The 14,510-nt window shown below is 36.9% G+C and overlaps 1 protein-coding gene across 4 annotated transcripts in view; it reads right to left on the bottom strand.

The window, feature by feature from the left end:
* Positions 1–14,510, bottom strand: part of NVL (nuclear VCP like) — an 81,324-nt gene that overhangs the window by 33,656 nt on the left and 33,158 nt on the right. For all 4 annotated transcript variants that reach the window (XR_014293524.1, XM_082615461.1, XM_082615460.1 and 1 more), the window contains 3 exons: positions 9,854–9,916; positions 4,613–4,732; positions 653–752 (listed from right to left, as the gene is read on the bottom strand). Coding sequence is in view for 3 of the 4 variants with exons in the window: in XM_082615461.1 (XP_082471587.1) it covers positions 653–752; positions 4,613–4,732; positions 9,854–9,916 (283 nt within the window). In the remaining variant the exon portion in view is untranslated. The remainder of the gene's footprint in view (positions 1–652; positions 753–4,612; positions 4,733–9,853; positions 9,917–14,510) is intronic.

Here is a 14,510-nt window from a genome sequence, read left to right as displayed (position 1 = left end):
ATTTAAGCAATTAAAGTCCCAAGTCATTGTGGGTAGACATAGTTAACACAAATATCAATGCAGGAGCAGCTATGATACAGTGTCGCATATGGATGGCAAAGTATTAAACAATATGAAGAGAACTGAGGATCCAAAGTAAAAGCCACCTTCGGTACTTTTGAAGTTTGAGATTGTTTCTAAATCCCTCACTAGTACTTAGGCTTTTTAACAATTTTAAAAAACAGTTAAGTGTAGGTATATGGACATGCTTCCAGTATAAAACCTTAAAAACCTATCTTTAACCTTCCGATACAGTGAAAAAGAGACTGGTTCTTGTCTCCTATAAGCTTGAGAGAAATCATAGGACATAAATTCTGATAATACTTTGTGGTCAAAAGTGTATGTTACAAGGGTTCTCTGCTAACAAGACAATTTTCTATGCACCAACACAGAAAAAAATCTTACAGAATCCAAGCAATAATGTTATACTGTTTTGTTTTTTTTTTTTTTTTACTATAGCTTACATAAAAGCTTTCTAAGATTTTATTCCAACTTCTGAACCAAAAAGGGATTTCCCAAACTTACTCTTCCTTTACTAGGATGTATATAAATTATATTGTTTGTAAACGCTGTAAGTTTTTAGACTCATCTGTTTTATATTCTTCTTTCTTACCTGGTCTGTTAGTGGCTGCCATAATAAAAACCTGCTGACGTGTTTCCAGACCATCCATCTCTGTAAGTAGCTGATTTACCACCCGGACACTTGCCCCTGTCTAAAAACAAATAAATACAGCTACATCAGCTCCCAATAAAAGAAAAATACATCACCGTTTTTTTTTCCCATGCAAAATAATACATTTGCTAACTTGAATGAAAGCTTTTGTCAAAAGATATAACAATTATTTCCTGAGAAGTCACTATATCTAAGCACTGTGCAAAACATGTTCTCATCAGTGTGCTTCCCCAGCAATCCTGCTATCATCCACAATTCAGGTGAGGAAACTGAGGCTTAGAGAGGCTATTTGTCCAAGGTCTCAAAGCTACATAAGGGTAGAGATGAAATTCAATCTCAGGTTTAGCTGATCCCACAGTCTTAAGCCTCTGAGCTATTCAAAGATCTAAGAGCTGAGAATTATATTCAATATCCTGTGATAAACCATAATGGAAATGAATACGAAAAAGAATATATATGTGTCTAACTGAATCAATTCGCTGTACGGTAGAAATTAACACATTGTAAATCAATTATACTTCAATAAAATAAATTTTAAAAAAGATCTAATAGCCACAGTGAATTTCCCTTTGGGCAAATCTAGACTCAGCTTTTGAATGCCAGATCAGACTCCCCAGGATACTGGATATTCCAGAGCTTTCAGCTGGGACACTGAGGCCTTTTTGCTTTTCCTTGAAGCATGCAGTACAAGGTTGAACTACCTCAGGGCAATATCTAAGACGTTCAGGGAGTTGGTGAATAGAGGGATGTTTATCCTTTAAATGCAGAAATTTTTAAAATGTACAATATAGGAAATGAGAAAAGTGGTGCTGTGTTTCTTTTTGTCATTAATTGCCTTTCTTCAACATACATTTTATGTACAGAGGTGGTAATGAGTTTAACATACTGATTTCTCCAGAAAAAAAATTTGGTGCACCTTATTATCACCCCTTGGAGACACAGTATTAACTGTTAGGAGATTAAAAGAATTATAATCAGGACTCAAAAAAATAAAGAAATACTGGTTTTAAAAAAACAAAAAACCCCCAAAACACTGTCCTACCTAAGCAAGACAAAAACCTCACAATCAATTCAGGAAAAGGCTGATAGACTTTACTATATATAAAATTTTATATAATAAAAAAAGCTAAGTGGTAAAACTGGGAAAAATAGTATCAACACACATAATCGGACAATAGACTAATTTCCATCACATATAAAAAGTGCTTATAAATTAACAACAAAAAAAAAGGGAAGACGGGACTTCCCTGGTGGTCCAGTGGTTAAGACTTTGCCTTCCAATGCAGGGGGTGTGGGTTCAATCCCTGGTGCGGGAGCTAAGATCCCACATGCCTTGGGGCCAAAAACCAAAACATGAAACAGAAGCAATACTGTAACAAATTCAATAAATTGAGACGTTAAAAATGGTCATCAGGGCTTCCCTGGTGGTGCAGTGGTTGAGAGTCCGCCTGCCGATGCAGGGGACACAGGTTCGTGCCCCGGTCCGGGAGGATCCCACATGCCGCGGAGCGGCTGGGCCCGTGAGCCATGGCCGCTGAGCCTGCGCGTCCGGAGCCTGTGCTCCACAACGGGAGAGGCCACAACAGTGAGAGGCCCGCGTACCGCAAAAAACAAAACAAACAAACAAACAAAAAATGGTCATCAAAAAAAAAAAATCTTAAGAAAAGGGGGGGGAACATTTCATTTTCAGTGTATGTGCTGCCAAAGTGAGCACAGAAAAACATTTCAACAGCAAAAGGGTCAGAGACATGAATACTAAAATTTAACATCATGTTTTGCCAATAAAATTGAGAAAAATAAAAAGATGGGTATTACCCATTGTTGACAAAGGTGTAGAAAATGGTTATTTTTAGTTGGTAGGTGTATGTAACTGGTAGTTTTTGCGAAGAATGACTGTGTTAGCTTTCAAAATATTTGTATACATCTTCTACCCAGAAATTCTACTTCCAAAACTCTCACATATTCCCACATGTGCACAAAAATATGTGATAAGAATGTTTAATACAGTTGTGTTTATAAGGGAAACAACTAGAAACAATGTAAATGTCCAAAACAGGGGAATTGTTGAATTAATTCTTCCCTATCCAGACTGTGGAATATTTATTCAATAGTTACAAAATAAGTTATTAAGTACATGGGTAAAGTGTCAGATAGAATGACGACATTTATATAAAAAATAAGTTTAAATCATACATGTTTTTAAGCTTATAGAAAAAGTTCTAGGCCACAAATGCAAAACACTAAACTGTCAGCAGAAGTAACCTCCAAGAAGAGTAACAGGGAGGAGAATTGGAAGACTTGACTCTTTATACTTGTATTTACTTGCATTTTTCACAAGCATGTATTCATGAATAACTTGCATCATTAAAAAAAGAATATGTTCAATTTTAAAATATTTTCAGAATCCCCTTCAGGTGAAAATGTTAAAGCAAAACACGTATCTGATTAGAGAGATGTGTGGTAGCTGACAGCCGAGAGAGATAACCTAGAAGTTAGAAATGTAGTTCATAAGAATGCAGACTTCTCTGAGGGCAAGTTGACTGGATATACCTCCTAATTTAAATTACCACTTGATAACAGAGAGATGCAAACCAATGAAATGGGCTATCAATGAACAAAGGGTTTAATTCACAGCAAAAGGGAATAAAAAGGAGTAAAATCCAGAGCATACCATGCCCCCACCAGCTGGATATAGCGTGTAGGATTTTGCTCTGGATCCCACATTAGATTTTGGAACGTGACGGCCGGCAGGAGAACCCGGGAAGGATCTCTGCCCTGGCCACTGACATCACTATCAGAGATAAGACTGTAATAAGGATTTTCTGTGATATTGCTGACTGCTGGGGGAGGAAACAAAATTGCTATGATATAAAGCACACTTATCCTAGTCAAGTTTTGTTTTTCAACTTCTGAATGCTGGGAATTTTAAGCAAAACGAGGCACCTAATAAATGTTTCACAACCCAAGAACACACGCAGAGTAACTATGTGAAAACGAATCACATAAGAAATATAATCATTTCCTCAATCATCTTGTAATAAATGTACTTACTACACAGTCTTTGCTATCCTCTTCAAAAGGTTATATATATATTTTTTAAATATATATATATATATATATATATATTTTTTTTTTTTTTTTTTTTTTTGCGGTATGCGGGCCTCTCACTGTTGTGGCCTCCCCCGTTGCGGAGCACAGGCTCCGGATGCGCAGGCCCAGCGGCCATGGCTCACGGGCCTAGCCGCTCCGCGGCATATGGGATCCTCCCAGACCGGGGCACGAACCCGTATCCCCTGCATCGGCAGGCGGACTCTCAACCACTGCGCCACCAGGGAGGCCCTAAATATATTTTTTATATTATGCTTCACTATGATTCAAACAGTATTCCTGATAACTGTTTTCCAGGCAATCACTGTACCAAAATTTCTAAGAATGGTGACTCAGTGTAGTAATGCAAGTGGTCTTTAATGCACACCAATTTATATCTTCCCCAGATAGAAATGGTGCTGTGTCTTAAAGCATATCATCTGACCCTACTTTGAGTGCATGATGTCTTAAATTATATTTTCTCCAAGAACTCTGAAGAGAATCATACGATTACAAGGCAGGCTATCCAAAACTAATAATCATTTCCATTCCCCAAAACTCATTGGTGTGAATCAGATATGTGCAACCAAAATAATACACAGAAAGAAAAATGGATACAGAGGCTAATAAAAATACAATTGTTATCCCTAGGCCCTGTTTTCAAATTACTAGGTTTCTTTACTTAAAGAGTCTCAGTGTTTTCAATGAATGACTTTATAAGAACTATTTGAACTTTATGTAACTTTGTAAGAACTTACAAAAGGTTTATGGTGCTTTAAAAAAAATCTGTAATCACTAAACTATGATACCTACCTCTCGGGCTGATCTTCGAGGACATAAGGCATCCACTTCATCAAAGAATATCACGCAGGGTGCTGAATTCTTGGCTCGCTGAAAAACCTGTCGCACAGCGCGCTCGCTTTCACCAACATACTAGCCATATACAGAAAGGAAATAAAATGTAGAGATGTTTCAACTTTGGAGTTTGGGTCAAATTATAGTAGTACTAGTTTTAAATGACATTTATATGTCATAGTCCAAAAAGTATTAGGTCAAAAATAGCCAGTTATATGTGGTTCAACTTAATAAGATTAGCTATTACTTAAGCTTATTATAAATTTCCTCATTTATAAAATGAAGACTAAATAGAATGAAAGGTCTCCTCTAGCTCAAAAAAATTCCACAATTTTATGGTATTTTAGAACGGATCAAAGCTTTATGCATATAAAATACCCAGCAGTAATTTTCATTAATTCAACAGTATTTTAAATGTGAACAAGACAATTTACTGTTCTACTGCCATTTCTACACAAGTCATCTTGCTAAAGGAAGAGCTAACGGTCATACAACATCAGAGGAGGCAAACTGAGCCAGTTAGACATCTACCAGGTTTCATAATGCATAATGTATGGTAAAATCAAAATACAAAGCAATTCACAAGCAGCTATAACATTAGGACTAATTAATATAAACAGTTATATGTAAAAATACAACTTTACTTTCAGCTAAGCACAAGAAATTGTTGTTGTAAAATTTCAAATTAGTTAACTAAGAAAAGCTTTGTTTCTCATAATACTGCTAAATAAGACAATCTGAAAATGTCTTTACAGTGCCAATTATATCATAAGGTTATCTTTTATGTTCTTTTATGACTATATGGTCATAATAAAGTAATTAAGGCACAGAATACATCACAGATGACAATGATTAAAGTATTTTTATTTTCTATTTGAGTAGAACTTCTTTTCCTCAGATCTGTCCTGTAACTTTTCTTTGTACTTTTGCTTATTCTGCTTCTCTCACTTGAACTGCTTCTCCAGCCTACCTCTAAAACAGCTCTTGCATTCTAGATCAAGATCACTAATCTTTCTTCCCACCACCCTCTCTGCTTTGGTCTTACAGCACTTCCTACTATTATAACTTCTGAGCTATTCTACCTTCACTATATTACATCATAAAGTCCTTGGAAAGCAGAAGTCATGACAGTTTCAAATTTTTCTCTGATCATAACATCCTGCTCAGTGTACAAATACAGCAGACCTATTTAGTTTCCTGAAAAATCTAAATCAGCAAAAATTATATTTGGAATGCTGAAAAGACATTCAGGAGATATTTTCAAAGATATCAGTGGGTTGGGACAGAGAGTTTCAAACAGGGATGAAAGAGAAGAATCAATACAGCTGGCAAAGGGACTTTGGATATAGCTAACCAAATTGACTAAGTAAAAGGAAATTTAATTTAGGGGAAGGTAAACCTAAAGTTTCAAAAGGACAGATTAAAATCAATTCATCTTAAGAAAGGTAACAATGATTAAAATTCCCACTACCTTGGCCTTTAAGAACTATTTCAAGTAAGGATCCTATACTTATTATTTCTAATTCCTTATTTGCCATCAGTTTTCAACCATTATAATCTGGCTTTTGCAAATATAATTATTGAAAATATTTTCCCTAAAGTCACTAGTGACATTCTAATTGCTAAACCCAGAGTCCTACTTTCAATTTCTTTTCTACTGTTTGGTTACATTGACAGGTGGAAAAAATGATCTTCCCTAGGTTTTCAGGCTTAGAAAGTCTTGGGCGTCCTCCGCCTTCGGAACGGTCTCCTTTGCCAGCTTTTCCTTCCCTGGCCTGTAAATGTTGGTGTCTTCCAAGGTTCTGTCAGAGACCACCTTACAACACTACTCGACCTTTCCCATTCCCTAGGTTTTAGGTGCCATTTAGATGGATACTTACTCCCAAATCTCTTCAGAGCTCCAGACTCACATTTCCTATCGTTTGCTGAATCCCTCCAAATGGCTCTTTAATCTAAAACGTCCTAGAGCAAACTCATTTTCTAACCCCAAGATGTCTATCTTCCTCATTAGATCACTTAATCTCTCAGAGTCATTCTGGACTCTTCCACAGAACTCTTCCCACATTTACCTCTAAAAAACAAACCAGATGACAATGAGATAAAATTTCATACTCATCAGACTGGCAAAAACGTAAGTAACTTTCATTCACTGCTGGTGAAAGTAAAACTCAATAACAACCACTTTAGGAAAAAAGTGGGCAATACTTAATATTTTTGAAAGTATATACTGTATAAGATACAGCAATTCTACTGTTGAGTACACACCCTAGGGTGAAAATACCTCACAAATATGTGTAAGGATATATGTATATAATGTTCAACCTAAGCGTGAATCAAGAAAAAAACTGGTGTTTTTAAGGGACTTCCCTGGTGGCACAGTGGTTAAGATTCCATGCTCCCAGTGCAGGGGGCCTGGGTTCAATCCCTGGTCAGGGAACTAGATCCCACATGCATGCTGCAACTAAGAGTTCGCATGCCACAACTAAGGAGCCGGCGAGCAGCAACTAAGGAGCCCACCTGCCACAACTAACACCTGGTGCAACCAAATAAATAAATAAATATTTTTTTTAAAAAAAAGAAAAAACTGATTTTTTAAAAAGTGTGGTTATACTCATTCAATGGACTACTGCACAGAGAATTAATAACTAGAGGTAAATATATCACCACAGATAAATATTATAATGTTCAACAAAAATAACAATAAAATCAAGTTACAAAAGAACACATACCATTTATATAAAGTGGCTTTGTTTTTGCTTTACCATTTATAAAAGGAGCTCCAAACATATAATAAAGTAGATATAATAGTTTAATAAACCCCAGATATACCCATCACCCTGCTTCATTATTTTATTATCAGCTCAATTCATGATCAACCTTGCTTCATCTATACTCTGTCCACTTTTCTTTCTACTTGATATTTTGATGGAAAGCCCAGACGTCATAACTTTATTTGTAAATATTTCACTGTCTCTAAAAGATAATTTTTTGTTTTGTTATGTTTTGTTTTGTTTTTTGCAGTACACGGGTCTCTCACTGCTGTGGCCTCTCCCGTTGCAGAGCACAGGCTCCAGATGCGCAGGCTCAGCGGCCATGGCTCACATGCCCAGCCGCTCCGCGGCATGTGAGATCCTCCCAGACAGGGGCACGAACCCGTGTCCCCTGCATCGGCAGGCGGACACTCAACCACTGCGCCACCAGGGAAGCCCAAAGATAATGTTTTTTTAAAAAATATATTTAAAAAATCCCATCATTTATAAATTTATTTATTTATTTATTTATGGCTGTGTTGGGTCTTTGTTGCTATGTGCAGGCTTTCTCTAGTTGCGGCGAGCGGGGGCTACTCTTTGTTGTGGTGTGTGGGCTTCTCATTGCAGCGGCTTCTCTTGTTGCAGAGCACAGGTCTAGGCGCGTGGGCTGCAGTAGTTGTGGCACGCGGGCTCAGTAGTTGTGGCTCACAGGCTCTAGAGTGCAGGCTCAGTAGTTGTGGCACACGGGGCTTAGTTGCTCTGTGGCACATGGGATCTTCCCTGATCAGGGCTTGCATCTGTGTCCCCTGCATTGGCAGGCAGATTCTTAACCACTGAGCCACCAGGGAAGTCCAAAGATAATGGTTTTAACATAACTACATCATTATCACACTTAAAAGTTATTTTCTTAATATAAAATGTCCAGTAGATGTTCACATTTCCAATTCTCATAAACTTATTTTTTGAAACGTGTAAAATAATACATGTTATTTAGGGATAAATATATAACATATACAGTAAATGTAGAAAGAAGTGTACAGAATTAATAAACACCAAATTCAGGATTATAGTAAATTCTATGGGAAAGAGAATGGAGGACATGATTAGGAAAGGTTTGCAGGGGGCTTCGAGTATATATTGGGGTTTTTTTTAAGGCTGGATGTTAGATACATGGAGGGGTCATTATATTACTCTTTATAACTTCTTATATGCTTGAAATATTTCATAGTAAAATTTTTAAAATATTACACTCTTAAAAAAAAAGTTACACTCTGTTAGCTCTCTAATATTCTAAAGGTAACATTTTGACTCCAGCTTGGTATGAAGGCCCTGCACTGCCTGGCTATTATTTCTTTTCCAGCCTCACCCTTCACCTCCCATCAATCCCTTCCCCTCAGTGCTTATTTTGAATACCTCCTCCACTAGAAAGCCAAAATGAAGTGTAAGAAGAGTAAAAATAAAAGTACAAATCCTTATTTTAGGAGCAAAGTAACATATTTAATAGGAAACAAAAAAAATTAGAGGGGGGATAAATTGAAAAAGCCTTTTAAAACAAATGATACCACTTTCATTTCTTCTTTGTTTGAATATTATTGAATGGCATTTTACTCTTCATAGGCATAAACAAGAAATAAGAAATTCAAAGTCTCTTAAATTTAAGATATAAGCTGCTGGGCCTCCCTGGTGGCGCAGTGGTTGAGAGTCCGCCTGCCGATGCAGGGGACACGGGTTCGTGCCCCGGTCTGGGAGGATCCCATATGCCGCGGAGCGGCTGGGCCCGTGAGCCATGGCCGCTGGGCCTGTGTGTCCGGAGCCTGTGCTCCGCAACGGGAGAGGCCACAACAGTGAGAGGCCCGCGTACAGCAAAAAAAAAAAAAAAAAAAAAAAAAAAAAAAAAAAAAAAGATATAAGCTGCTTAAATGCAGAAAGAAGTTATTATATAGTAGTTTAGTGATTTCTTCCCCCCTAAGTATTTTTATTTATTAATCCTTAACTCATTTGAGCTATACAACAACAGGACAAGGAAAGCAGATCAAATGTCAGCTCCACTATCCCCAAGCTGTTGGACATTGGCCAAGTTATATGACCCCTCCAAACTTAAGTTTCCTCATCTGTGAATCAGAGAAAACAACAATTTGTATCTCACAGGGCGTTGAAGAATAATATATATAAAGGGCTTGACAAATTCAGAGTTAACACTTTAAATGTTGACTATTTTGATTATTTCCATTTTGCTGGTGAGAAAACTTAGGCTCAGAGGTTAACAGACTTAATTAAGAAAGCATTTATACACGGTAAGTAGTACAGCAGAGCAAAGCTCAATCTCTTCACTCCTATTGCAGTGATTTTACCAAAAAACCCGACTGTTTCAATGATCTGAGGACCCTGTAATTTGAATGACCATTACTTTTCCTAATCAAAAATAATGGCTAATGCCACAACAACTTACCATATTTAGTAACTCAGGCCCCTTGACAGATATAAAATTTAACCCAGACTCATTTGCAACAGCCTAGTAAGAGAAAAAAGACACAAGACAAACATATAATAAAATAACAATAATTTGTGATAATGCAAGGACTTTTTGTGGTTTATACTCTAGTTCCCCCTTTTTATAGCTGCCTCTTTCTCATTAGAAGGAGAGGAGACAAATGGGAATAAAAAGAAAATCAAAGGAAGTAAATGTGAACCTAAAACTTTCCACAGACTAGAAATCAGATGGAAATGACCTGAAACATTTATGTAAATGTTTTGTTTATATAAACATGGTATATGTAAGTATATTTGTAGCCCTAGCTTAGAATCCTAGTGAAATCATAATCTCTGTATAAACAAATGCCGTGCCCAATGAAAGCAATCATTCATTCATTCATTCATAAACCAGAAGTCAAAAGCATCCCTATCAGTCTTTACAGTATTTACAGGTTATTTTGTTTAATAAATAAAGATTAAACTGCATGGCTGAAAGCCAAAGAGAATAACAAAGGAGAAATATATGGTTATATGTGTAGAAGAATACAAAAATTACACTGAGAATGTAGAGATGAAATCCGAATAAAATCACTCACAACTTCAAAATGATCAGGGAATAAAGTTCTTTCCTATTCTTAGAACCTGATATCTGAGCTCAAGATTTATGTTTAACACATTGCTCAGCATCTCCCCTTGGATTTTTTTTTTCTTTTTTTCATTTCCCATTTGGATCTCATAGGATTTTCAAATCTATCGTTTCCAAAGCAGGACTCCTGAATTTCTCCCAACTCTCCCCAAATCCCACACCCCAAACTCTTTTTCTCCCTAACCCAGTAAATATATTTTCTAAGCGAAAACCACGGCGTCTCCCCTTGATCTCTTGTCTTGTCAGGTCAGCCAATCCATCTGTAAGTTGTATTAGCTCTAATGCTAAAATGTAGGTGAGTCTGATACTTCCTATTTCTCCACTATACCACAACCCTCATCCAGACCAGCATCACCTATTGTCTGGACATGCAAAAAAACCCAAACCAAACCAAACCAAAAAACCCCTAACTGGCTTCCTCTCTCTCTTGCTTTCCTCCAATCCATTCTCCACTTAATTCAAAAATGTAAATGAGGGGGGGAGGGATAAATTGGGAGATTGGGGCTGACATATACACACTACTATATATAAAATAGATAACTAATAAGAACCTGCTGTATAGCACAGGGAACTCTACTCAATACTCTGTAATGGCCTATATGGGAAAAAGAATCTAAAAAAAAAAAGAGTGGATATATATATATGTATAACTGATTCACTTTGCTGTACACCTGAAACACAACACTGTAAATCAACTATAATCCAATAAATTTTTTTTAAAATGTAAATAAGATCATATAGTTTTACTATGTTTCTCATTTATTTTCAAGTACAAATTGAAATATTCACCATGGCTTGCAAGCCTATATTTTGCGACATGACAGTTTCTTCTTAGTCCAGCCACTAGATCTTTCTCTGGTTCTCGAATTCACCAAGCCCTTTCCCACTTCAGGGATTTTGAAACTGTTGTTCCCTCTATCTGGAAGACTCTTCCCCTTCTTTCCCTGCCTCTTCACGTGGCTATCTAGTCCTTCAGGACTCTGTTAAATATCACCATCCCCTGAATACCAAACCTAAAATAGCCACAACAGTTTGTTTATTTCCATCATAACTTAGATGAATCTGCAATTTTATTGTTTTGTTTACTGCCTGCCTCTTTAAAACAGACAATAAATTCCATTAGAGTAGGGGTCATGTTCACTAGTTTATCCCTAGCACCTTGCACAATTTCTGGCAAAGTGTATGTAGCTCAACAAATACTGGTTGAACAAATGAATGCATGCAGGCGCTGCCAGGCAAAAACTGCTCAATATGTAGCTTATCCACATCTCGAAATCTCTGTCTTTCCGGCTGCCAATTTCTTAGCTTTCCTACCTCTCACGCTCTAAGTAGAGTCAGGATACACATCTAATAAAGCATGACTCATCTACATTAGGTTTTCAACATCCATATGCGAGATAACTAAGATTTCACCCATTAAAACACCCAACAGAGTTCCTGAAATTATCAGAAATCTTTTTTCTTCTATTGATAAATGAAATACAGTGAATATAATTTAATTTTTTCATGGATATCATCATGAATCTTGTACTCAGTGTTAGGAGCTGTTTGCTTCCATACTATATAGTTGCAGATGACTAAATGATTTTTACTGTTCTCTTTCCAGTTTCCTTCTTATTAGTCACCAATTTTCAGTGTGTTGGCCCCCAGCAATCACATGCCTTTACTTGATGCTATTTATATAGTATGTGCTAGTGCTTAGAAATTTCTCATTATCTTATTGTTATATGAGTAAACAAAACAACCAAGGTCATCCAAAATCTTAATTTTATAACCAATTCTAGGTTGCCGGGTACTGACTGATAAGTGGTTCCATAACTTTACTCCAGTAACACTTTGCTTCTGCCATTCCAGGACATTTTCTATTACTTCTAGATTCTAGGGCATGTAGTCATGAATCTCTTGAAGAATCTAATAGAAGTGTGAACTCTCTCCCTGGAAAAAATACATACACTCATAATATATTGCCTGGGCTCATGGATCCAGTGAGCTGTTGAAGTCCATCCATGGAGTCCTAGGTAAGATTCCCTGCTCTAAATGGTCAGATACCAGAAATCTGACTGAACAGAGAGGGACCAAAATGTTGGCAATTTGGGGAGGCAGGGGGTGGGAAGAAGAGGAAAAATTTGATCTATGACGCCTTAACATTATTTAGGGATTTCAAATGATCTAAGCTATCTCCTTTCCGCTGTGAGCAGAACTAGTCAAAGGCAGATATATCTAAAAAACAAACAAACATTACAAGGCACTCAGGCAAGGGAACTGCATCCACCCAGTGAATTCACATATTAGCTTGCAGGACCTTCTTTCTGGCTACAGTTTTCTAAAACTGTTGTGAAAAAACGTAGACCAGCAACCGTGGTGTTCTCCTTTCGCTCCTTTGTTCCCAAACTCCTTTACAGCAATGCCTTGTAAGAGTACTGAAAGCATTAAGCAAGGAAATTTAGTAATATAAGTAAAAATAAGTTTTAAAAAATTTACATGTATATTTTATGTGTGTATATATATATATATATATATATATATATATATGTATGTATATACATGGGCATATGGCACTGTGGATATTTGCTATTTACTGAGGAGCCGCAGATTACTCGGCTGCTGTGAAACTTACTAAAAATGCCATTAATTTTGATTTCTTATTTACAAGTAATCCAAATTTTTTTTTTTTTTTTTTTTTTTTGCGGTACGCAGGCCTCTCACTGTTGTGGCCTCTCCCATTGCGGGGCACAGGCTCCGGATGCACAGGCTCAGCGGCCATGGCTCACGGGCCCAGCCGCTCCACGGCATGTGGGATCCTCCCGGACCGGGGCACGAACCCGTGTCCCCTGCATCGGCAGGTGGACTCTCAACCACTGCGCCACCAGGGAAGCCCAATCCAAATATTTTTAAAAGTTGATAAGGGTTAAGTAAATTATAGATGGAATATTATACAGACATTAAAAATGATGACTAATATAAGATACAGACAAGAAAAATGGTTCTAGTAAGCATGATTCCAAAGGAAAAAAAAAGTGTCAAAACTATGATCAATAAAGTAAGAATGCCAAAAACACTGACAAACTACAAATATAACAGATCTTACTATGTGAAGAGTGATTATAAATAAATCACAAGCATATTAAGAAAACAAAGGATACAAACAGACAATTCATAAAGAAAAAAGCCAATAAACACATATTATTTTTAAAAGCCCACTAGTAGCTTTTAAAACATAACTTAAAAACTGTAAGATAACCATTTTTACCTATTAGATTGTCAAATATTAAAAACAATGTTAATGGCTATTGCTAATTTGGGGTGCTGGGGAAATGGATACTCATACCCTATATGGATGAAACTGGTACAAACTTTTTGGAAGACACTTTGGTAATGGATCAAGTGTAATGGTAATGGATCAAGTGTAACTGGGTAATAGATCATTTTGATTGAGTGGTAATGGATCAAAAGCTTTAAATACATGCATTCTTTTTATTAAAAAATTATTTAGGAATGCATTCTATTAAAATTACCCGTCGAGGTACAAAAATGTAAGCACAGGACTGTTTCATGCAATGTTGTTTTAATAGGGGAATCATTTCCGTAAATTATAGAGCATCATTTTTTTTTTTTCTTTTTTGCAGTATGCGGGCCTCTCACTGTTGTGGCCTCTCCCGTTGTGGAGCGCAGGCTCAGCGGCCATGTCTCACGGGTCCAGAAGCTCTGCAGCATGTGGGATCTTCCCAGACCAGGGCACGAACCTGTGTGCCCTGCATCGGCAGGCAGACTCTCAACCACTGTGCCACCAGGGAAGCCCAATTATAGAGCATCTTTATGGCAGAACACTACGCAGGCATTAAAAATACTAATGTGTATCTGTATATACTGACATGGGAAGATGTTCAAGAAATATTGATAAGTGAGAAACGCATGTTTAAAAACCTTATAGTTGTAAATATATGTATAAAAGTTATTCATATTATCGATATATATGTACAAAAGAACA

Source organism: Mesoplodon mirus, assembly GCF_964341445.2.
Source record: "Mesoplodon mirus genome assembly, chromosome: 3".
NCBI classification, from domain to species: domain Eukaryota; kingdom Metazoa; phylum Chordata; class Mammalia; order Artiodactyla; family Ziphiidae; genus Mesoplodon; species Mesoplodon mirus.
This window is presented reverse-complemented; position numbering and strand designations above follow the sequence as displayed.